At 51.3% G+C, this 23,473-nt stretch overlaps 1 protein-coding gene across 1 annotated transcript in view; it reads left to right on the plus strand.

The window, feature by feature from the left end:
- Positions 1 to 23,473, plus strand: part of IGDCC4 (immunoglobulin superfamily DCC subclass member 4) — a 37,179-nt gene that overhangs the window by 714 nt on the left and 12,992 nt on the right. Inside the window, exons 2-9 of the mRNA XM_024735141.1 lie at positions 7,779 to 8,120; positions 8,818 to 8,959; positions 15,605 to 15,741; positions 17,089 to 17,229; positions 20,473 to 20,628; positions 21,375 to 21,788; positions 22,304 to 22,468; positions 23,009 to 23,146. Of these exons, the coding sequence (XP_024590909.1) occupies positions 7,779 to 8,120; positions 8,818 to 8,959; positions 15,605 to 15,741; positions 17,089 to 17,229; positions 20,473 to 20,628; positions 21,375 to 21,788; positions 22,304 to 22,468; positions 23,009 to 23,146 (1,635 nt within the window). The remainder of the gene's footprint in view (positions 1 to 7,778; positions 8,121 to 8,817; positions 8,960 to 15,604; positions 15,742 to 17,088; positions 17,230 to 20,472; positions 20,629 to 21,374; positions 21,789 to 22,303; positions 22,469 to 23,008; positions 23,147 to 23,473) is intronic.

Here is a 23,473-nt window from a genome sequence, read left to right on the forward strand (position 1 = left end):
TTGTCAGGTGGAGGGGGAGGGGAAGTGCCAGAGAGGCGTCTGTCCTCCTGGAGGCCAGGCGATTAACGAATAGTTGGGCCCACCCTCTTCTGCTCTTCTGAGAGCTCCGGACCGGGCTCGGGGTCATCTAGCAAAGCGGAATCATGACTGGGAACTGCACTCACTCGGGCATTATGGAGTATCGGTGGGGCCTCCCTACGAGGGGCTCAGTTTCCTCTCTGGGGTTCCCGAGTGCACAAGGCAGGGGCAGGGCCCGAGCTGGGGCTCCCTTGGCAGCAGTGTGCATGGCTGAAGCAACTACTCTGCTCGCCCTCAGTCCTAAATCCTTTGAGTGTGCAAAGCTCGTCAGGCTTGGGGACACTCCTATAGAGTTCTGACTAGCCTCCCCGATCTGGACGGAGGCCATTTATTCATTCATTCAACAAATATTTACTGAGTACCCTTTTCGGCTAGCACGTGACTGGTGCCTGAAATATAGTAAATAAGGAGGAGACTGACAGGTAGTCTAGAAAGGTCAGGAAAGGCTTCCTCCAGGAAGCGGTAAATAATAGAGCTCAGTGCAGAGGGTCAGTTGGCCCTGCAGGAGAGTGATGACGGGGTGAGTTTTTCAGAGAGAACAGCATGTGCAAACGCTCAGGGGTGACTTCGTTTAGACCACTGAATGAAGCTAAATCTGGCTGGAGTTTAGAGCACAAGGCAGGAGGGTGGGGCAGGTTAGAGAGGAATGGGACAGGGGCCACAGAGTGTCAAAAGAGAAGGCTGAGGATGGAGGCTGTACCCAACTCATGAAGGGGCTTGTAAGCCCCACTAAGGTTTCTGGCCTGAGAGCCTGCATGAGCCCTTGGAGGGTTTTAAAATCAGCTTTGCATCAGCTCACTCCAGCCGATGTGGAGAATGATTGGACAGGATGGAGGCAGGAAGCTGCAGCTTCTTGGGAGGCTGTGGTAGTAGTCCAGAAGAGAGGATGTTGCTGGCAACTAGAGTAGTGGCAATTGGGATGGCTACAGTGGATTCTAGAATATTTAGGAAGTAGAATCGGCAGGATGTGAGGATAGATTGAGTTTGTAGGGAGTGAGGGAGAGAGAAGTAAAACATAATAGACACTTCAGCAGCCTCGACATGGCAAAATGAAGGGCTGGTGTTGGAGTTAAAGATAGTGACTGCCCGTCTCCCCTGAACACTGCTCTTGGGTCAGGGCTTGGGAACTGGGGAGATGTATGCGAATGGGACTCCTGTCTGGGGGTGGTGGTGGGATGCCAAATGCTCTGTTTTCACCACATGCAAGAAGTGGGGTTCTCCCTTCCACCCAGTCAGAATTTGGGGGGTGGTGATGCCAGAGGTCAGTAGCAGGAGGGCTCTAAGAACAAGAGAGCTGCTTTCTCCTCACCGGGGAAACTCCCCCCTCCATGCCTTTCTCAGCCCAGAAGCTCAGAGACCAACTTCAGTTAGTTGGGGTGTTGGGGCCCTCTCTGACCTCATCTTGGAGGTTAGGAACCAGGTCAAATATATTGTCTTGGCCAAAAAGTTCGTTCAGGTTTTTCCGTAAGAAAAATGTTACGGAAAACCTGAACAAATTTTTTGGCCAACCCAATAGTTTCTCTTAATAGTGAATCTAAATAATCCAGAAGTTATCTAAACCTTCATTGATCCTGTATGTATTTTCATGGCCCAAGTAGTCATACATTATGTGTAAATCAGCATTTCCTTCCTTTTCTCCTAAAGGTACGTTGTTTCAAGTTGAGTAATCCCACAATTAGCATCATTGAATGTCAGCACTGAGGGGAACTTAGAAATAATTTTAGCATGAACCCATTTTACAGATGAGAAAACTGAATGACTTCCCAGAGTTACATGGATGGGGACTGAACTGGGACTGGAACCAGTCTCCTGGCTCTTGGAGCAGCCGTACTTTCCCGGGATTTGGTACACATGAACGCAAGTTCAGTCTCTCTTCACCCCCTCCCCCTCACCTGAGAAGTTATCAACAACAATTTTGGGCTTGGCGCTCCTCAGGTGGTGTGTTTGGGTCTGGGCTCTGGAATCCACTCTGCTCCACCCATCCCCACCCACTGCATCCTGTTCTGCCTCCGCTGTTTCTGAGGTACAGAAACCAGACTTGACACAGAATTCCAGATGCAGAACAGATGTCATTGCCAAGCAGGCCTGGGGGCTCCCAGCTCCCCGGGTTGGGGGGAAGGAAGAGGAAGACTGGTTCTGATGGGGGAGGACCCCAGCCCCAGCCTGGTCAGAGGCGGGTGACGGCACCTGAAGGGAGAGAAGAAAACCAGAGAGAGGATGACCTGGGCCTGACGTCCTTGTCCTTGGGGCTGGCTGTGCTGCCAGCTAAAAGTGCCTCACTGCTGAGGCTGAGGCATTCCTCTGGAATTGAGGGGCTGTGGGGTCACTGTGGTCCGGGAAGCCGAGGCTCAGTAAATTCTCTCTCAGGTGCAGACCTGAGCATGGAAGCTGGTGCAGAGCCAAGACTTCCAGATGGTTCCATAGGGGCTCATTACCTTGTCACTTAGTTTGGAGCTCTGGCAAATGAATGGAGCATAGAGAGACAAGGTTGGGCACACAAGGAAGGTATTTTTTTTTTTTATACATCTTTATTGGAGTATAATTGCTTTACAATGGTGTGTTAGTTTCTGCTTTATAACAAAGTGAATCAGCTATACATAAACATATATCCCCGTATCTCCTCCCTCTTGCATCTAAGGAAGGTACTTTTAATCAGACCATCCATATAGCAGAAGAGGTGAGGTCGTGAGCTCACCAGTCCTGGTAATGTTTAAGCAGAAGAGTTTCTTTCAATGTGAGTTTGCTCTTCTGTCTCGGTGCTGCTTTTTTTTTTTTTTTAATTTATTTTTTGGCCGCGCCAGGCGGCTTGCGGGATCTTAGTCCTTAGTTCCCTGACCAGGGATGGAACTTGGGCCCAAGGCAGTGAAAACGCGGAGTCCTAACCACCAGACCACCAGGGAATTCCCTGTCTTGGTGCTTTTTAAGCATTTTGTTACGTGTCTCATACGTGCCACATAGTGTGCTAGGCAGTTTCCACGTATATTATCCACATCATCCCCAGCCCTGAAGGGAGTTCCTATAATTTTTCCAGATAAAGAAATTGAGGCTTGGCAAAGCATGAGGGGCTCTGTGTCTTATCTTTTTGAGTGTGTCTCCACATGTCCACTCATCTGTTCAAGAACTGTTTATTGAGCGCCTACTATGTGTCAGACCGTGTTTTAGGTCCTAGGGAATTAGAGTGTTGACTAGGACAATAATCTTGGGCTTGTTGCCTCGCCGGCAGAAAGGCAAGTCAAAAATCTAGAGTGCTAATTGCAATGACCCAGGTGCCCAGAGTCCTATGGGGCAGAAAAAAGGAGAGGTGTTGAAATCAGACCCCAGGATGACACAGCTACTGAAGGAAGAGGGAGCAGCATAGGCAACGCATGGAACAGCAGTGTGCTTTCAGAGAACGGGAAGCGGTTTAGTCTGGTGGGGACCCAGGGTGACAGGGAACAGGAGGTAGGCAGGTCAAGCTGAGTGGCTTTGCTCTCAAGTCTGCTGAGGCTGAGCCTGTCTCCTGAGGATCACAGACGAAGGGAACGCTGCCTTCCCTGTGTCCCAGGCAACAGTCCCAAGTTCTCCTTCCAGCTGTTGTGGGAGGGGCTTAATGTGTGGTATGGGAGGTGGCCAAGGTGGGGGGCGGGGAAGGAGGTTTCTGGAAGAAACTGACTTGTGTCTCCTAGGAGAGGAGAGTGGCGATGGCGTCGTGGAGAATTGCCCGTGTGGACCGAAAACAAGTTGTAAATCTGGTGGGCCCTGAGATTAAAAAATGACAAGGCATTGATGTTTGTGGCAAGTTCTTGGCTTAATGAAGGAGGCATCTCGGCTTTGTTCCCCACCCCATCCCCCAGTCCCAGGAACTCTCAGTTCCTGAGAGTTCACTGAAGAATGGAACCCTGGCTAATGCCAGGCCCGCACTAGTCCCACGAAAGAGCACTGAGCTGGCCCTGGGGCTCAGCAGCGAACCTCCTTTCTGTCTGGGTTCTAATTGGCCTCATAAAATCTAATTTGTCCTGTAAATGGGTAAAATAATGTCAGAAGGAGGAGATTGAGAGATGGCCCTGAGGCTCCTAAGCATAGATACTCCATGTCTCTGGCAGGGTCCCACCGAGGAGACTGAGGAGAAGGGATTGTGGGAGAGGGAGTTCCCCTCGAGGCAGAACGCTAGCCAACAGCAAGGGTCCGCTATGTCCACCCAGTCCTTAGAGGGAGCACTGAGAAGTGCTCCTGGGAGGGGCTTGGTGGTCCGCCATGACAGGGGATGGGGGGTGTGGTGGCAGGAAAGGGACAGCCACGAAACCACTGGACAAACAAGGGCCACTCCCTAGAGCATCACTTTTCCAAAAAGATTTGGTGGTGTAGGAACCACATTTACATTAAAACAAACACTGCTGTGTAATAGAATAGGATGCAAAATGTGCCAGAGGTTTCAAAATAAAAACATTTCAGGTAGTCAGCAAGCCTCCTGAGTACGTTCTCCTCTGCCGCTGGGAGAATTTTGGTGAAAATGAGAAATGTGGCAACTCTTCATTTTAAGACTGGGGAAACCGAGGCTGAAAGGAGGAAAGCGGACCCAATGTCATACAACCCACGATGGACCCAGAACTCTGACCCCAGGCCAAGGCTTGTCCCGCCACATGCCATGGTCCGCCTTAGGCAAGAAGGCAAGAGGAAGAATGGCTAAGGGACCTCCAAGTGGCTACATGATGTGAGACCCAGGAAAACCCTTTCCTGGGGAAGGCAGGGGCAGCTTCACGGAGGGATGTGGCACCTGAGGTGAGCCCCTAAGGAGGCACGTCCTGGGCACAGAAGTTGGGTTGGGTGCTGGGGCAGAGAGAACCCTCTTATTTGGGAGCAACTGTCTCCTCAGTGCTGGGTTCACGCCCAGGATGTCCCCAGACTGTCTCCCAGAGAGGTGAGAACCTCCCCTTTGGGACCTCGGTTTCCCCATCTATAAAATGAGCAATCTCAGGCTCTGCATACGTTTCCATCAACGTGGGCCGGCTTGGGCTCCTGGCACAGCCCTGTACCCCCCCAGGGGTCCCGGGTTCTCCCCACATCTACATCCCTGTTGGTTTCCCATTCCGCATTGCCTTGTTGGGTGCTGGGCTCCTCCGAGGTGGGGCAGCCAGACATCTGCTGATCCATGAATATTCACGAAGGGAATCGGAGCCTCCTCTGGGCTCCCCAGCAAGCCCCGGCCCCTCTGGCCGCCGTCCTGCCCGCAGGAGCCCAGGCTGCTGACAGACCCAGCAGCTGCTCGGGCCCCAACTGTTCACATTGTTTGTTCAGCGCAGCGGGGGATTTTCCAAGCCCCGGACGTGCTTTGGGGGGTAGGGAGGCTGCCGGAGGGCTCAGGGATTCGTGTCATGTGGGGCTTTTCTCCCCTGAAACTCAAACCGACTGCTCAGCGGCTGGAATGGGGCAATTGGAAGCCACTGGGCTGAGAGCCCGGGCTGGCCTTCCCCCCACTGTGTTTGCATCAGAATCTAGGGCCTCAGATAGAGAAGGGACTGGATGTTAAGAATAGCGATTTGCATTTGTACATCCCTTTCCAGTTTACGAAATGCCTTTAAAGAATGAGCTCCCATTCTTTGACTTATGCCCGTTAGGCTCTGGGCTGGAGACCTGACCCACATCATCTTGTTTAATCCTCACAGGCTCCATAGTATCGCCTTCATTTTTACAGATGTGGAAACTGGGCCCCAGAGAGGTAAAGTGGCTGGTAGGTGGAGCAGCAAGACTGGAACCTTGACCTTCTGCCCCAAGGTCAGATGCTCTCGCCACCCCAGCACATGGCCCTCAGTGATGCAAATGCCAGTTTGGTTTCCCCAGTTAGACTGGAAACTGAGTGAGGGCAAGGGCTGCCTTCTCCTCGCTGCACCCACTAGTAATGCTGAGCCCAGCTGTGTAGCTGGAGGTGCCAGTGGAGCCTTGAAGAAAGGCAGAGGCCTGTTCAGACCCTGTCTGTCTGTCCTTCCCACTGTGGTGTCAGAGGCCTGGCTTCTGCCCTGGCCTCCTTATCTCAGCCAGTTAGGACCTCTCTTCTCCCCTCAGTCTTGATCCTCTTCAGGGGTTTAAGTGTTGGCATATATGTGTGTCCAGGTGTTGATGAGTATGGCAGAGACGGGGGGAGCACGTGTTTAGGTATGGCAGGTCGTGTCTACAGTTTTGTGTGTGTGTCTAGATGATGTTCTGTATCTGTTCAGGAGTAGGTGAGTCCAGCTCACTGAATAATCCTACCATCATAGAATCTTCGACATCACCCACTACATTGGAGAAAACTAGAGCCCAGAGGTGGAAGTGACTGGCCCAAGGCCACACAGCTAGACTATGACAGAGCCGGGGCTAGAACTGAGGGTCGCCAGAGTCCTTAGCCGTTGTGCTTTCTGCATGCCCCCTGACAGGGCTCTGTCAGCCCTGGCCTGCCTTGTGATGAGTGTCCTCACCTCTGTCCCTGGCTCACTCTCAGACACACCACTGTGCCTTTAAGCAAGGTGTCAGGCCAGAGGATAAGAGGGCACCTCGGGCCATTAAGCTTTTATGGGACAGGAAGGCAGCAGGTCAACCGTCTCGAAGATACAACTGGAAGAGAACCAACTATTTCTCTATGAATAACGGTTACTGGGCCTTGCTGAGATGTTGGTTAAAATGATAAACTTGGCATTTGTGTGTTTTTGCCTTGACCCTGGGATGGCATTCCCTTCCTCCATTGTTCTCCTGCTCTTCCCTTTGCGGCCAGGGCAGTGTTGGAGCTGCAGGCTCTTCTGGGGCATCTGGAGAAGGTCAGGGACTGGGTTCTGCACTGGCTTGCTGCGTGGCTTTGGGGGAATCAGCTGCAGGAAGGAGAACTTACCTCTCCCAGTCACTGCGGCAGAAGTGGTTTGGCTAATAGTGGTCAGGACGATCTGTGGGATTCCAGGAGAGGGAATGACATTACTGAGCCCCAGTTCTGTGCCAGGCCAGCCACTGTGCTGTACTCCTTTACCACACAGCATCTCATTGAGCGCTCACAACAGCCCTCTGAGGAAGGAATGACTATGTCTTTTTAAATTGAGACGCAATTCACATACCACAAAATTCACCGTTTAAAGTGTACAGATCAGTGGTTTTAAGTATATTCACATGGTTGTGCAACCATCGCCACTATCTAATTCTAGAACGTTTTCATCACCTAAAAAAGAAACCTTCGATCCCTTCGCCATCTCTCCTCATTCTTCCCTCTCCCCAGTCCCTGGCAACCATTAATCTACGTTCTGTCTCTATGGATTTGCCTAGTCTGGACATTTCACAGAAATGAGATCATACAATATGTGGCATTTCGTAACTGACTTCTTTCACTTTGAGGAAAGTTTTCAAGGTTTATTCATGTTGTAGCAAGTATCAGTACTTCATTTCTTTTGATGGCTGAGTAATATATTTATCTGTTCATCAGGTGATCAGGCATTTGGGTTGCTTCTACTTTTTTGCTAAGAACTGTGTTATTTTGTGGATGAGGAAGCTGAGCAGCGGGGGAAGGATTGGGAACCAAGTGCAGCCGTTGGCCCAAGATCACAGTTAGTCAGAGGCAGAGCCAGGATCCAGACACAGGTCTCTCCGTGAGACCTCTTTCTCTGAGGTTTGCCTTCCTCGACCCGGGGTGGGTGACTCGGGCTCCGGAGGCTGTGGGATGTAGGAGGACACACACTGATGACCCTGGTGACCCCTCCTCTACGCAGGGGAGCAGCCGTTGCCCCGGAAGACGACCGTGTCGCTGAGCTGTGGAGCAGGGCCGCTGCAAGTGATCCTGGGCCCGGAGCAAGCCACGGTGCTGGACTGCGGTCTGGGGGCGGCTACTGCGGGACACCCCCCCAGCGTCACGTGGAGCAAGGATGGAGGCATCCTGCCCGAGCACAGCCACCTTCGCCTGCTACCCAATGGCTCCCTGTGGCTGTCCCAGCTGCCAGCTCCCGACGGCACTGACCCTGGGGCTTCAGAGGTCATTGAGGGCAGCTATTCATGCCTGGCCCGCAGCCCCGTTGGAGTGGTGGCCAGCCAGGCTGCGGTGGTCAAGCTTGCCAGTAAGTGCTACATCTTGGACTGAGCTGAGGCCCATAAGACGTGGGGTGTGGGAAGTGGGGTCTGCAGTTAGATACTTGCACAAAGGTTTGACTCTGAGCCACGCCCCCTTTCCCTGCCTCTGTTGCTGCTCAGTGGGTCCCTTCCTGGTATTGTCTGCCTCACTATTCAATAGTCTCACTTCTTCCCTGCTCTTCTGCTCCTCCTCCTTTTCCTTCCCTGTGAGTTTGAGAGTCTAGACTTGTGCTCTCCTCCAGGAAGCCTGCCAGAGAGGTTTATAAGCACGTCAGGGGCACAAAGGTGCTCCCCACCCCCACAGGTGGAGTGTGTAGAGCCGAGCTGTGTTGTCCAGCTCACTCACTCTTCGGGGGTTCTCAGGAGGCACAGATCACCATGAAACAATTTGGGGGCCGGAAGAAATGCACATCTTACTGTAGTCCAACCATATGGTGATGTAAGGCAGGGGGACTTTGGAATTCATTCTGCCTGCAGCATCTGACCAGTCATCACCACTTCTTATTCTCCGACTGCCTCTTTCCAACTGTGTCTCCGTCGGTCTGAATTCTTTTTGCATGTGTTTCTGTCAACCTGTGTCTCTCTGTGTCCATGTGTGTGTGTGTGTTTCCTGTCTGCTCGCTGTGGCCTCCTTTCTTGTGTTCCTCTCCTGTCCCTGCGTTTTCTCACTGTCCTCATCCCCAGCACTTGCAGGCTTCTCCCTGCACCCACAGTCTCAGACGGTGGAGGAGAACGGGACCGCTCGGTTTCAGTGCCACATCGAAGGGCTGCCAGCACCTGTCATTACTTGGGAGAAGGACCAGGTGACGGTGCCTGAGGAGCCTCGGTGAGTGTCCTGTGGGCAAGAGGAGAGTGGGTCCCAGGGGGCAGCCAAGGAGGGCTCTGGGATGTGCTCAGGAACTGGGCTTCTTAGAGTCAGGGTGGCTCCGTTTGTCCAAACTGACTTAGGAGCCAACCACCACCTGACACTCAGCCCATTTCTGGTCCCAAAGAGAAGTTGTGTCAGAAGTTTTTGCTCCCTGGGAGGAAAGCCACCCACCAAGCTATGGGGCTTGGGTAGAGAGCAGTTATCGCGTCCTTCAGAGCATATGTAGTCCAACCACTTGCCTTATTGAGAAGGAGACCAAGGGCCAGAGAAGAGCTGTGCTTTAACCAAGGCCACACGGTGAGCCATTGGCAGAACGTTTGTTGTTTGTTCCGGGCCCAGAGGGTTTCCCTTTGCAGGTTCCTCTGGAGTTTCTACCTTGGATGCATAACTTCTCTTCTTCTCTCAGTTCCACTCAGTGGGGTGCAGCATCTGATAACCAGGTTGTGGAGGTCCTTCCTGTTTCACCCTCCTCTCTCCCCATAAAGGCAATGGAGCAATCCTAGGGAAGGAGCAATCCTAGGGCAGAAGAGAAGCATAGGCTAGACCCAGGACCTGATCCCTACTGCGGCCTCCTGGGAAGGCCCAGATGTACACACAACATGTCCAGAAAGCACGAGGCTCATTTGCATCTGTGGTCTTGGAACTGGACTCATGGCTCGGCTGCCACCACATGGAGTCTTACACCTTTGGAAATGTGGCTCCAAAGGCCTTTCCCAGCCACGCTGCCGTCCTCTCCCTGCATCTCTCTAGCTGTAGTTACCAGCTCACGCTCTCCTCTCCCAGCAGAGGTGGGATTCCTTAGGCTCAGAAACACTGGTTTCCAGATCTCCCTACCCTGGAACTAACCTGTCTTCAGTGTATTGAGTTGTCCCAACTCCTCTGACTTTTGCCCGTGTCTAGGTAGGGGTGAGAGTGTAAGAGAAACTTCTAGATAGAAAAGCCCCAGGCCACATCTCTGCAACAGTTGTAAGTGAGGAAGAAGGGTGAGAGAGGTCAAGATATAAGTGATCCTGTTGACTTTGGTGATCAGTCAGCCCCAATGGTCCAGTGGGTTGGATTAGATCACGGTTTCCAAAGTGTGTTCCTTTTTAGAACGTTAGTCCCTAAAGATGATTCTTGGAAAAAAAAAAGTACTCCGCAGTCAAATAAGGTGAGGAAACTGCCTATAAATCTCCCTCTTGGAGTTGACAAGGCCCTGAGAAGCCCTGTACTGAGAAACCTGTTTAACTTGTTTAACCAAATGCTTCCTAGACTCATTTGCCCAGAGCCCCTCTTGCAGGAACACTGTTAACATCCTAGGAATGAGCATTCCAGGGAGTAGACCTTGGGAATGCTAACCCAGCCTTCCTAGCGCTGACATTTTAAGTTCTATGCCTCTTTTTTTTTTTTTCTGGCCCTGCCTCATGGCTTGTGGGACCTTAGTTCCCTGACCTAAGGGATCGAACCCGTGCCCCCTGCATTGGGAGCACAGAGTCTTCTTAATCACTGGACCACCAGTGAAGTCCCAAGTTCTATGTCTTTTAAATGTGGAGCCTCTCACCGCTGTGAGCGAGTTGTTGGATGAGAACCAAGTGAGAGTCTACTCCTGGGACAGCCCCCAGAGAGGGTGGGAGAGAGCAGAAAACTCTCCCTGCGTTAAAAGTCACAAGAGGCTTCGCTTCATTAGAGTTGTGTTTTCTCACTTAATCCTTCCCATGATCCTTCAAGGTAAGTGTTCCTTATTTTTCATATTTTCCTCTATTTACTTTTAGTTTATATTCCTATTAGATACATTTTTCAAATTCATATAACCAAAAAAGAAGAAACAAAAATGGCTCGTCCTCTTATCACCCATAGAAAGCCTCTGTTAGTTTTGATGTCTATCCTCTGGACCTTTCCCCTGTATGTTTTTTTTTTTTTTTTTTTTTTTTTTGGGTACGGGGGGCCCTCAGGATCTTCCCGGACCGGGGCACGAACCCGTGTCCCCTGCATCGGCAGGCAGACTCTCAACCACTGCGCCACCGGGGAAGCCCCCTCCCCTGTATGTTTATAAATATTCTCTTTCAAATTTTGGATCATATTGTACATACTGGGTTTTTTGTTCAATCACCTTTTTTTAGAAAACAAAAATGGGATTATATTGCAACTTCTTTTTTTTTTTCACTTAACACGTAAGGAACCCCCTTCCAGGTCTATCTGTATGGCTGTGGCAGATACTGTTATCTGAATTCTTAAATGAGGGAACTGAGGATCAGAGACAGAAGTCACTTGCCCCAGGTCACACAGCTAGTGCTGAGAGTATCTGACAGCGGAGCCCTGGGGTGGATGATTTGGTGGTTGGAGTGGGGAAGCCACAGGGTCTGAAGAAACTCCTGTTGCAGGCTGGCTTAGAGTTGGAGTGGTCCAGCTGTGCTCAGAGCAGAGAAGTTACTTCCCCAAAGTTTCTCAGCAAACAGAGGAGTTCCCTCATCTCCCAACATCTAGTTCAGGCCTCTCCCAGGAGGCTGGAGCTGCCAGTTCCTGGCCTCTGGGAGTGTTTGCCCCCAAGTCCTCTGAAAAGTGATCCTCATCTATAAATAAGCCAAGCTCACATGTCCCAGCACATTGTGTGTGGGGGGGAATAAAGAAATATCTAAAACAGCAACTTGATTATGCCCAAGGTATGTATTTTTACACATACCCAGATAGAGTTCACATAGAAATATGCTATTCATAAACTCAACCCAGTGATTTGAAGGAGACCATATGCCTTGGTGTAGGCTGTGCACATGGGCAGTTAATAAGCACACTCTGTCAGGGTCTATGTTCATATTTTGGGAACTGATGGTAAACACTAGGCCCTGAGGCAATTCCCTGATACTTATACTAATTTCTAATGATAGGGGATAATTTTTCTTCCACGGGAACCAGTAATCAATGAGAGCAAAGTTTCCCAGATCGCAGGCATTCACAAACCCCTGTCATATTTTTGGCCATCCCTCAACCATTTATACAACACTTACTTAATACGTTTCTTCAAATCAACTCTCTCTTTTGTAACTTTAACACATACTAAAAAGGAACGTTATCTCACTGCAGTAAAAGGGAAAACCAGCAGCACTGACCTTAAATAGAAGGTAGCCATAAAAATGAATATATAACCACTGGAATAAAAACCTGTGTCTAGATCCATTTGAAATCATTTTGTTATCACCATTCACTCACACTTTAAAACCATGGCACTAATGGATTTAATTACTGCAGGCTCCCTAGTCCAGTCCTCTGCCCTACCCATCTCCTAGGGTCCATCGTGTCTGTCAGCCTCATGTGACCCTCGGCTAGTGTCCCTTTTCCCTGGGTGGATCTCTGAACGGCTCAGGGTGGAGGCTCCTTGGCCCTCAGGAAATTCAGAGCAACTGTCATTTCCTCTGTTCTTGAATCTCTGGGTCCAAGTGGCCTTTTGCGGGTACGGGCAGCAGGCTGAGGCTCAGGCTTGGAAAGAGAATGGTCCCTTCCTTTTAGCTAGAGGTTGCTTTTCATTCTATAAGTAGCTATTTTGTTTTATTTGAATTCATTTTAAAATGATAAAACATACTAACTTAAAGGGAAAAAAGTCACCTACAAACTGAGCACAGATAGCTGTTACCATTATCTGATGAGAGCTTATGACACATTAACAGGGTCGGGGTTGTGAAGTAGGCAGGAATTATGAAACCCATTTTTCAGATGAGAAACCTGAGGCCTGGACATGTGATGCCACTTGCTAAAAATCGCATATGTTGGAATCAGTTCTCTCCTCTATGCCACAGCTGCTTTTATATTAGAGCCAGGAGTTACAAAACAAAGTGTACAAGGGCACATGCTTTTTTCCATTTAAGTTTTTTTAAGTTTTATATTTCCAAACTAATAAATGTTCACTGTAACCAAGAAATTTAAAAACGCAACAAAAAAGAGCCCCACTCCCAGAGAAAACCTCCACGAATGACGTGAGCTTTACCACCCTTGACTTTTTCCGCGCACATTCTAGCATATCATTTATCTATTTTCCAAAAATAGAATTGCTTCATAAACACTGATTTGTGAATTCTTTCCCTCCACTAACCAATGTGTCTTGGACATTCTTCCAAGGACAGAGCTTTTTAAAACACATTTTAACAAAGCAGCAGAAATTTTAAATGAACACTAAAAGTGGTTCCATTTCACTTGTGTTGGCTCTAGCAACAGCACCACACCCGCATTCATTCAATCAATACACGTAATTAAGGCAATGTTACTTGTCAAAGGAGGTATTAGCTCTTGGATACCTGGAGCACAATTTCCCTGGAAAGAGAAACTTTGGGGTTAGGAAGTGTGGGCAGCTCCTGGCGTGAATCCTGCTGACAACAGCTATGGGGACTGAGGAAGGAGGAAGGGTCTTAAGAGGCAGAGAATATTAGGTGGAGGAGCCGTGGATGGGGATGGGGGCCTTGTTTCTGAGATGGGTCCTGCTTGTCCTTCCCCACTTGTCATTTCCCATCAAATTTTCCATGGCAGCAGGCTGGGTCCTGGCCCAGGATTTTCTCTCCAACCACCCTGCCGCTTCTGGTCCCCTCTCCCAGCACTGATATGGGCAGCTCTTGGAACTGAGGTTAAGACCCTGGGGCAGAGATGGGTTTGCCTGTGGGCTGAGGGAAGGAGTGATGCAGGTTTATGTTTTTTCTCTAAGTCTTTGGGCCACAGCAGATTTCTAGGCTCATGGTCAGAATTCTCTCCCAACACCCTTGAGCTAGTTCTTTTCTCCTGTGTTTAGATTTTTCTCATACCCTGCTTTCCCCACGAGCCAAGGGGTCTTCACCAAGTGCACAGCTGCCCCATTCCCTCCCTGACCTTGGCCCAGCCTACATCCACAGGACACTTGCTCTAGTGAGAAATTAGAACTCTCACCCTCGAGCTGACCCTGCAGGGATCACAGCTAGAGGATTCAGGAAGACCCACTCCCTCCCTGCTTGGGCCAGAGCCCATTCTGCTTCCCACCACCCTGGCTCCCATGGGCACTTCCCTGCCTGGGATTGCACTGTCTCTCAAGCAAGGTCTCTGGGCCCTTCTAGCCCAAACTGCTTTCCAACCCTCACCAAAAGGGCAGAGAACACCACTCTCATCCATCCTGCCCCTCCTCAGTAGTGTACGTGTTGACTGGGACTTGCTGGAGACCACGTCCCTTCCACGTCCCTTCTCGTGGCTGCTGAGACAAGCAAGTGAGAAGAACGTGGGATTTGGCACCAGAAGCCCTAGGTTCCAGTTTTAACTCTGCTCGAGCTGTGAGACCCTGGGAAAATACCCTACTCCCTCCAAGACTGTTTTGTCACCATTAAAATGAAGGCTGTGATCCCCTCTACCCCTTGGGCTTGTTTCAAGGTTCAGATGGGATAGTGTGAATAGAAGGGATTTTATCAGGGAGACAGGAGGTAATACAGGCAGGGGGTAAACAAATTCAAACTATACAGAAGGTTATTTAATGAAAATTAAATCTCCCATTGACAGGTCCCAGGATCCCAGGTCCCCTCCCCAGAGATAGCCACTATTACCAGGGACATTCAGTGCAAAAGCATATAAGTGTACGCGTCACACACACACTGTTCTGTACCATACATATTTTGGAGATGGTCTTATAGCAGTACACATTGAACTGTCTCCTTTTAACAGCTGCCTAGCATTCCATTGTGTGAATGTACCCAGACCGATTTAGCTAGTTCCCACCCTACAGATGGACATTTGGACTGTTGCCAGTCTTTTGCTATCACAGACAGGGCTGGAGTGAATATCGTTAGACATACGTTTTTGTGTACATGTACAAGAATATCTGTGGGATAAAGTCCTTGAAGTGATGTTGCTGGTTCAAAAGGCATATGCAGGTTTGATCGTAAGATATCACCAGCTTGCCCTTGAAAGAGGGTGTATTGATTTGGCATGACCACCAACAAGACAGGACTGCCTTCCCCCATCCCCTCATCCACAAAGGGTGTTATTAAACCTTTTGACTGGACAAGCTATGTGGCCCCAAAAAAAAAGAAGAAACAAAAAGAAAATTAAAAAACCAACCTTTTGACCTTCGGGACTTCCCTGGTGGCGCAGTGTTTAAGAATCCGCCTGCCAATGCAGGGGATACGGGTTCGAGCCCTGGTCCAGGAAGATCCCACATGCTGCGGAGCAACTGAACCCGTGCACCAAAACTACTAAACCTGTGCTCTAGAGCCCGCGAACCACAACTACTGAGCCCGCGTGCTACAACTACTGAAGCCCACATGCCTAGAGCCTGTGCTCCGCAGCAAGAGAAGCCACTGCAATGAGAAACCTGTGCACCACAATGAAGAGTAGCCCCCGCTCACCGCAACTAGAGAAAGCCCAGGCACAGCAACGAAGACCCATCGCAGCCAATAAATAAATTAATTAATTAAAAAAAACACTTTTGACCTTTGCTAATCTGATAGGTGAAAATGGTATCTTGTAGTTTTAATTTGCATTTCTTTTATTATGAGTGAACCTTGAAAGTGAACTGCTCTAGGTGTTTCAGGCCAGAGGGGAAGGTGGGTCCAGGACTGTTTGGGCGTACTACCCTCCCTGAGGAGCTCCTGCGCACCTCACAGGTGCCCTCTCTCTCTTCCCAAGGCTCATCACCCTTCCCAATGGGGTCCTCCAGATCCTGGACGTTCAGAAAGGTGATGCAGGCTCCTACCGTTGCGTGGCCACCAACTCAGCAAACCAGCGCTTCAGCCAGGAGGCCCTCCTCCGCGTGGCCCACAGAGGTAAGGGGGCTGCCTGGGTGCGGAAACCTGGGGGTTTCTGGAGTCGGCCATTTTGGAGCTGGGCGGGGCCTCAAGTAGTCCAAGGCCTGCCTTCAAATAAGTGACTAGCAAGGCGATAAAGCCCAGAGAAGGCAGGGCCCCCCAACAAGTCAGAGATAGAACTGGGGCAGGAACCCAAGACTCCCAGTTTAGGGCTCTCTTCCTGCGAGGCTCTGTGTTCTCTTGAGTTGGGTGGAGCGTCCAGGGGTGGGGAGGTGAGGCGTCCGTGGAGGAGTGTCGGTGCCCCGAAGCCCTGGTCCCCTGCCCTCTGGGTGCCCTGAAGGGGATTCACCCTGCTGCTGCTTGCTGTGCATCTGGCTCCTGATGGTCTGGGGCTCGTGTTCTCTCCATTTCTCTGAAAATCTCCCGTCCCAGGGTGATGCAGTAGGAAGGACACAGGCTTTGGGGTCAGAACGACCTGGTTTGAATCCTGCCTTCTCTACTCACCATCTGTGTGACCCTGGGTTCCTTATCAAATGTCCAGTTCAGGGAGGTGGTGAGAATCGCTGAGATAAGATTGGGAAGTGCCTGCTGCCTAGCAGGTGCTCAGTAGATCTCACTCCGGGCCTCCCACAAGGGCCTCTCCCTTGCCTCCCTTTGCCATGGCATCTCCCCTCGACCCCCGCCCCTCCGTTCTTCTCTTCCCATCCCCCTCCTCATCCCCTACACCTCCACTCCTACCCTGCTTCCTAGGGCTTAGCTGACGCGCTGAGTCTGGTTCGCGCTCCCTCCCGTGCCCGGGGTCTCTGCCTCCACCTGCTGGACAAACCGGGTATTCACCATGTTGACCCAGGGACCCAGGGTCACACTGAGAACTTGGCAGAGAATTAGTGCTCAGGGGGCTGCCAGGCTGGCAGAAACTCGAACCCATCCCCTGCCTTTCCTACGTGGGAATCGAGGCCCTCTGGAGAAAGGACTTGCTAGAACTAGAAACTATAACTGTTGACTCCAAGTCCAGACTCCAAGTCTACTCTTTTTTTTTCTTTTGTTTTAAACTGGGGTATAGTTGTTTCCAAGTTCACTCTTGACCCTGCTGGTTCTCTGCCTGGAGGGTGGCTTCAATCTGACAGGGGAGAATGGGGGTGGTGTGTCGGAGGTCAGGTTATTCCTCTCCTGGCTCCCAGAGAAAGAGCTCTGAGTTCCAGTCCCAGCTCTGCTGAACTACGCAGCTGCTTTCCCATCTGTCAGATGGAACCCTGGCTGCTCCCTGCCCCACCTGCCTCACCAGGTGACTGTAAGCATCAGGTGAGGTGCTGCATGTGAAGACGCCTGATGGTAAAGCTGCCTGCTGGCCTGCCCTCTCTCCAGGGTCCCTGGCATCCATCGGGGGGCAGGACGTGGTCATTGTGGCAGCCCCGGAGAACACCACCGTGGTGTCTGGCCAGAGTGTGGTGATGGAGTGTGTGGCCTCTGCTGACCCCACCCCTTTCGTGTCCTGGGTCCGACAGGGTAAGTGGAGGGAGGGGACCCGAGGGCATGGGAGAGGAAGGGTGTGGCATCTCACGCATCCCCAAGTCAAGGAGCTATAAGGGTGACCATGCAATGGTCACCGACCTTTGGTATGGTAGGAACTAACTCCTGTCCCAGGGCTGAGTGTGGATAGGGAGCCTGGACAAAATTAATCATCAATCCGTGTAGCAAGTTTCCTTTACGAAGCGCGCTAAGTCTGCCACTCACAAAATCACTCTTGAGACCTTACTTGGCGGGTGGGGCACTGGGCTCGGTTTTCCACGCTATGTTTCCAGTCCTCACAACAGTGAATGTGTGAGAGCTGGAAAGGGGCCAGCGAGTCAGGTGGAACTTGGACCCTCTGCTGGTCTGTTTAACTACACAGCACCTCCTGGTCCAACCAGTGTGCTGCCGCCTTTGTGCCTGGCTTCATGCTGGGCACAGTGAATAAAAAAGGGGGAGGGGCCTGCCCTCTGAACTCACAGTCTGTTTAAGGGAGATAAGCACACATCCGTGACGAGACGCTTGACAGTATCAGGCAGCAAGTGATGAGTGCCAGGTGGGAATGCATTACAGGAGATGCTATCGATGCTATCAGGGTAATGAGGGTGCCGGCCAAACGTCACCTTGCAGTCTACTGAGCATGCAACCTACTCTCCTGCTGGAGCCCTTGGAGGAGGGTCGGGGCCAGGGCTATTATTCCCAGTGGGCAGATGAGGAACCTGAGGCTCGGAGAGGAAGGTGGAAAGCCAGGACCCAAACTTTAGAGCCTGTTCTCTTTCTGGTACACCACCCCTTACAGCCCTGTATGGAAGAAAAGCAAGGATTATTTTTGTTTCCATTTGAGATAAGTGACTTGTGCCAAGTTGATGGCAGAAGTAAGTCTTAAACCCAGCTCTTTTTTAAATTATTATTTATTTATTTATTTGGCTGCTCCCAGTCTTAGTTGCGGCACATGGCATCTTTGTTGAGGCATACGGAATCTTTTAGTTGTAGCATGTGGGATCTAGTTCCCCGATCAGGGATCGAACCCGGGCCCTCTGCATTGGGAGCTCAGAATCTTACCCACTGGACCACCAGAAAGTCCCAAACCCAGCTCTTTTTACCCTTTTTCCCCTGGTTCAGTATACGACTCCACACTGCCTTCTTTTTGTAAGTTTGTATCTCACATTCAAGACTATGTCGTGATGAATACGTAGAGTTTAAAGAAAAATAATAACCCAAATGACTACATACCCCCACCGAGCTGATGAGAAAGAACAGTGCTGGTATCTGTGCCTCCCTGACCTGCCCGGCCTCCTTGGACTTGTGACACTTGCCTAGTTAGGGGGATCCTGGGGCCAGCAGGACCCTCGTACTATTATTGCAGTAAGCCTGTTGTGTCACCCAGAAGTTCTATTATCAGTGTTTCTCAAATCCTGACCAGGCATCAAGATGACCCAGGGAGTTTCTCTTTTATTTTTAGTTTTTAATTTTTAAAAAAATTTTTATTGGAGTATAGTTGATTTGCAATGTTGTGTTAGTTTCAAGTGTACAGCAAAGTAAATCAGTTATACATATACATATAGCCACTCTTTTTTAGGTTCTTTTCCCATATAAGTCATTACAGAGTATTAGGTAGAGTTCCCTGTGCTATACAATAGGTCCTTATTAGTTGTCTATTTTATATATAGTAGTGAGTACTATATGTCAGTCCCAATCCCAGGGAGCGTCTTAAAACTGCGGACTCCCTCCATTTATGCCTGGAGAGTCATGACCCAGGATTTTTAATGCTTAACAAGTGTCTGAGGTCCTTCTACAGAAAGTGTGGTCTTTGGACCTACCTCCTGGCCATAGTTAGAAATGCAGAATCTGGGGTGCCCTAGGCCTCTGCATCTTAACAAGGTCTCCCGAGATTCTGTTATTTGTGTACACAGTAAGGATTTGAGAATTGCTGTCCCAGAGGGTCCTGACACCTGTGGCTCTGGGAGCTCACTTGGAGAAACTCTGCTAATAGCACTCCTGGACAGAGACTGGGAAGAGAGAAGCTGGAAATGGACTTCATCCCTGCCCCTGGGCACTGTTCTTTTTCTAGGAACTTACTCAACTAAGTCTAGGAACTTACTCAACTAAGTCAGAGGGGCATTGCTTTTTTGTTTTGTTTTGTTTTCTTCTGATGGCAAAAGTTGTACGTATTCATTGTAGAAAACTAGGGAAAAGGAGAAACAGAAAACATCCCACCACTCGGAGATTAAAATTGTTAACATATGAGCATATTTTCTTCCAGATTTTTTCTATGCACATGTACATTTTTCCCCAAAATTGAAAGCATGCTATACTTACAATTCCAAGTCCTATTTTCATTCAACAGTATATCGTAAACATCTCCCCATCTTTAAAACTTTTTTGAAAATAATTTTAATAACTATGATAGTCCATCATTTGAATGTCACCATAATTTAAGTTGCTAGTTCCTGCTATTGAATTGTTAAGTCCTTCCCAGTTGTCCACTATTACAGTTAACACGGCAGTGATCAGCCCCATTCACAGCTCCCCACCACAGAGTGCCCACAAGTGGAATCCTGGCTTCAAGGTCAAGGTGGAGCCCCTGTTAGCCCTATCAGCATTTACCCTTTCTCATACTATTTTTTAAAAACTTTCCCAATTTGATGGGTGAAAATGAACATCTGTGTTTTGATGTGCATTTCTTTGATTTTGTGAAGTTGAACACTTTTTTGTTTATTGGCCATTTGCATTTCTTCCCTGGATTTTCTGTTCAGGTCCATAAGGGAAGGGCTTTTAAAATGGTTTTCACTTCACATCAAGATAAAAGTCTGCACAGATTCAGATCTTTGGTTCTGGTCCAGACCTTTCCAGCCGTATGTTCATCATAGCACTGGGCTAAGACCATATGGGAGGAGAGTCCTTCTTGAGAGAAATGAATTTAATAATAATGGTAATGGTAATAACTGACTGGTGTACCGAGCACTTCTTATGTGCCTGCATTGTGCCAGCCAGTCCCACAGACTTTATTCGTTAAGCTCTCAGAGCAGCCCTTCCAGCGAGGGACCATCTCCCCATTTTACAGACAGAGACACTAAGGGCTCAGAGGAAGTCATCGGTCTAGCAAGCGGAGGAACTGAGATCCCACGCAGCGACTGTTGTGTTCTCTTAACCCGGGTGTAGAGGGTCTCCCGAGGTCTGGAGAGTGGATGGAGGGGCAGCCCTCAGCTCCCTGCTCCAGCGCTCTCCCTCCTCCCGCAGATGGGAAGCCCATCTCCACCGATGTCATCGTCCTGGGCCGCACCAACTTACTAATCACCAGCGCGCAGCCCCGGCACTCCGGCGTCTACGTCTGCCGAGCTAACAAGCCCCGCACGCGCGACTTCGCAACCGCAGCCGCAGAGCTCCGCGTGCTGGGTGAGGAGGGGAGGAGGGTGAGGGAGGGCGAAGGACCGCGGAGTAGGTGTTGGGGAGACCGGAGTGGGGCGGGTTAGCTAGGGCGGGGCCGGGAGGAGAGAGGAGGGGGGTAAAATGGCGAGTGGGTGTGTCAGAGGGACTGAGGGGCGGTGCTGGAGGATGAAAAAGGGATAGGGCGGGGGGTGGGGCATTGGAGGGGTCAGACTAGATAATTAGAGGAGAGGAAGTGGTGGAAAGAGATTGGAGGATGGAGTGGGGGCAGAGGGGAGGGGTGGTCTGGGTGGGACCCAGGTAATGTGGGGAGGGGTGGGACTGAGGTTATTGGGGGGAGATGGAGTGGTCTGGGAGGAGAAAACTAGGGGCAGGGTTGCTCAGGGCTGGCTGAGGGGTAAATCTGATACTCCCAGTATCCCTTACTCCCAGGTAAGGGATACTGGGAGGTAGGGGAGAAGGAAATGGTAAGTGCGGGAGCAGGGTTAGATCCAGGAGGAACCAGGGTATTTAGGGGAGGCCGAGGAGGCCTGGGGACAACTCGGAGAGAGAAAGAGAATGGTCAGTGTGGGGCTGGGGTAAAAGGCGGAAGAGAGCTAGAGCTGCACTGCCGAGGGTATTTTGGGGGGACGGGTGAGTCAGGAAGAGGTTAGAATGAGTGGAGGGGATGCGGGAGTCCGTCGGGTATTGGGGGGCGGGAGCCAGTGCCCCTGGGGGCCGGAGCGCGCGGTCAGCGTCCCCCTCCCCTCCCCCAGCTGCCCCTGTCATCTCGCAGGCGCCGGAGGCGCTGTCACGGACGCGGGCGAGCACCGCGCGCTTCGTGTGCCGCGCGTCCGGGGAGCCGCGGCCCACGCTGCGCTGGCTGCACGACGGAGAGCCGCTGCGGCCCAACGGGCGCGTCAAGGTGCAGGGCGGCGGCGGCAGCCTGGTCATCACGCAGATCGGCCTGCAGGACGCCGGCTACTACCAGTGCGTGGCCGAGAATGGCGCGGGCACGGCGTGCGCCGCCGCGCCTCTGGCAGTAGTGGTGCGCGAGGGGCTGCCCAGCGCCCCCACGCGGGTCACCGCCACGCCGCTGAGCAGCTCCGCCGTTCTGGTGGCCTGGGAGCGGCCCGAGCTGCACAGCGAGCAGATCATCGGCTTCTCCCTCCACTACCAGAAGGCACGGGGTAAGTCTCCCCGGGACTAAGAGGCCCCAGCAAAGACCTACGCGGGGACTCTGGTGGGCGGGGAGGGACGCGGCACAGGCTGGAGGATTGAAGGGTTGCCTTTGGGGATAGGATAGAACGGGATGGGGTGGGAGCCCACAGGAGAGACCTGTGTAGAAATGGGTTAGTACATTTCTCCCTTAGCCACAGTTTGTTATAAGAGAGGAGGGAGAGGATGCTTCTCCTCCCAGGGAAAATGGCTTGGCATTCCTGGAGCCAGCTTGTTAATTGCAGCAGGAGTCACTTCAGTTAGAGGCTAGAAGAGACTTCCTAACCAGTGGAGGAATTAATACAGTGGGACTAGAAGTCAGGGGAGTTTATACTATCCCACCGAGATTATCTGGAATGATTTAGCTATAAAGAAGCTATTCTAGGGACTGGGACAATATGAAGGATCCCTAGACAGCTTACAGGTGGCAAGCCCTCGGGGGTTGACCTGTGACAGACCGTTTGTCCTCTAACCCTAACCCACTCAGGCATGGACAATGTGGAATACCAGTTTGCAGTGAACAACGACACCACTGAGCTACAGGTTCGGGACCTGGAACCCAACACAGACTACGAGTTCTACGTGGTGGCCTACTCGCAGCTGGGGGCCAGCCGCACCTCCACCCCAGCACTGGTCCACACACTGGATGATGGTAGGGCCTCTGCACCTGCAGTGGGCACCTTGGGGCCCAGAGAATTCCCTGGGGATGGTAGCTCAGCTTCACTTTACTAGTGTTCACCAAGGCACTTTTACCTGCCTTATTTTGTGCCCTGTAAGGGAGTGGGCGAGGGTTCTTCTCCTTAATTTACAGTTGGGAAAACTGAGGCCCAGAAAATTAGTGACTTGCCCAAGGTCAGTAGTACAGCTGGGACTTGAGCCCAGGTCTCATGATTGCCTGTATCAGATGGCTCTTCTCCCCGACACCCACGTACCATCCAGTCAGACAGGAGCCAGTGACGATCCATCGGATGTAGACGATTGTGCCCCCAACCTTATTCTGGCTTCAGGGTGGGAAGGATGTCCCCTCATCTCCAGCTTGGGGCTCCCCTGAGAGGCTCCCTTTCCTCCCTCAGATCCTGGTCCTGGGCCTACTTCTGACTTGCTGTGTGACCTGGGCAAGTCTCTGACCTCTCCTGGGCCTCACCTTCCACGTCGGTGGAGCAGAGCTCACGTAGATGTTCTTCTGTCTCAGTCCCCAGTGCAGCGCCCCAGCTCTCCCTGTCCAGCCCCAACCCCTCGGACGTCAGGGTGGTGTGGCTGCCCCTGCCCCCCAGCCTGAGCAATGGGCAGGTGGTGAAGTACAAGATAGAGTACGGTTTGGGAAAGGAAGGTGAGTGGGGGCAGGACACGGGCTCCACCTGGCTGGGAATCATTGGTGTGAAGGGTTGATCAGAGTGGCTGGGGGCCTGAGCAGAGCTGTGGAGTAGGGCAAGGTGAACCTGGAAAAAGGGAAGGTGGGCTGGGGGTTGGGAGGGCAGGAGAGAAAGGGAAGGCGAAGAGGGCTAGCTCAAGACAGGGGGAGGCCTGGAGTCTAGCCCCACCTCCTCTACGGCTGCGGTGTGTAATTCTGTTGAGTCCCTGCCTCAGTCTCTTTGTGAAATGAGGCAGGTAACCTAGGTAATCCCTGGGGTCCCTTCCAGCTCAAAAAGCAGGTGAG

Source organism: Neophocaena asiaeorientalis, unplaced genomic scaffold (assembly GCF_003031525.2).
Source record: "Neophocaena asiaeorientalis asiaeorientalis breed wild unplaced genomic scaffold, Neophocaena_asiaeorientalis_V1.1 scaffold264, whole genome shotgun sequence".
Taxonomy (NCBI): Eukaryota; Metazoa; Chordata; class Mammalia; order Artiodactyla; family Phocoenidae; genus Neophocaena; species Neophocaena asiaeorientalis.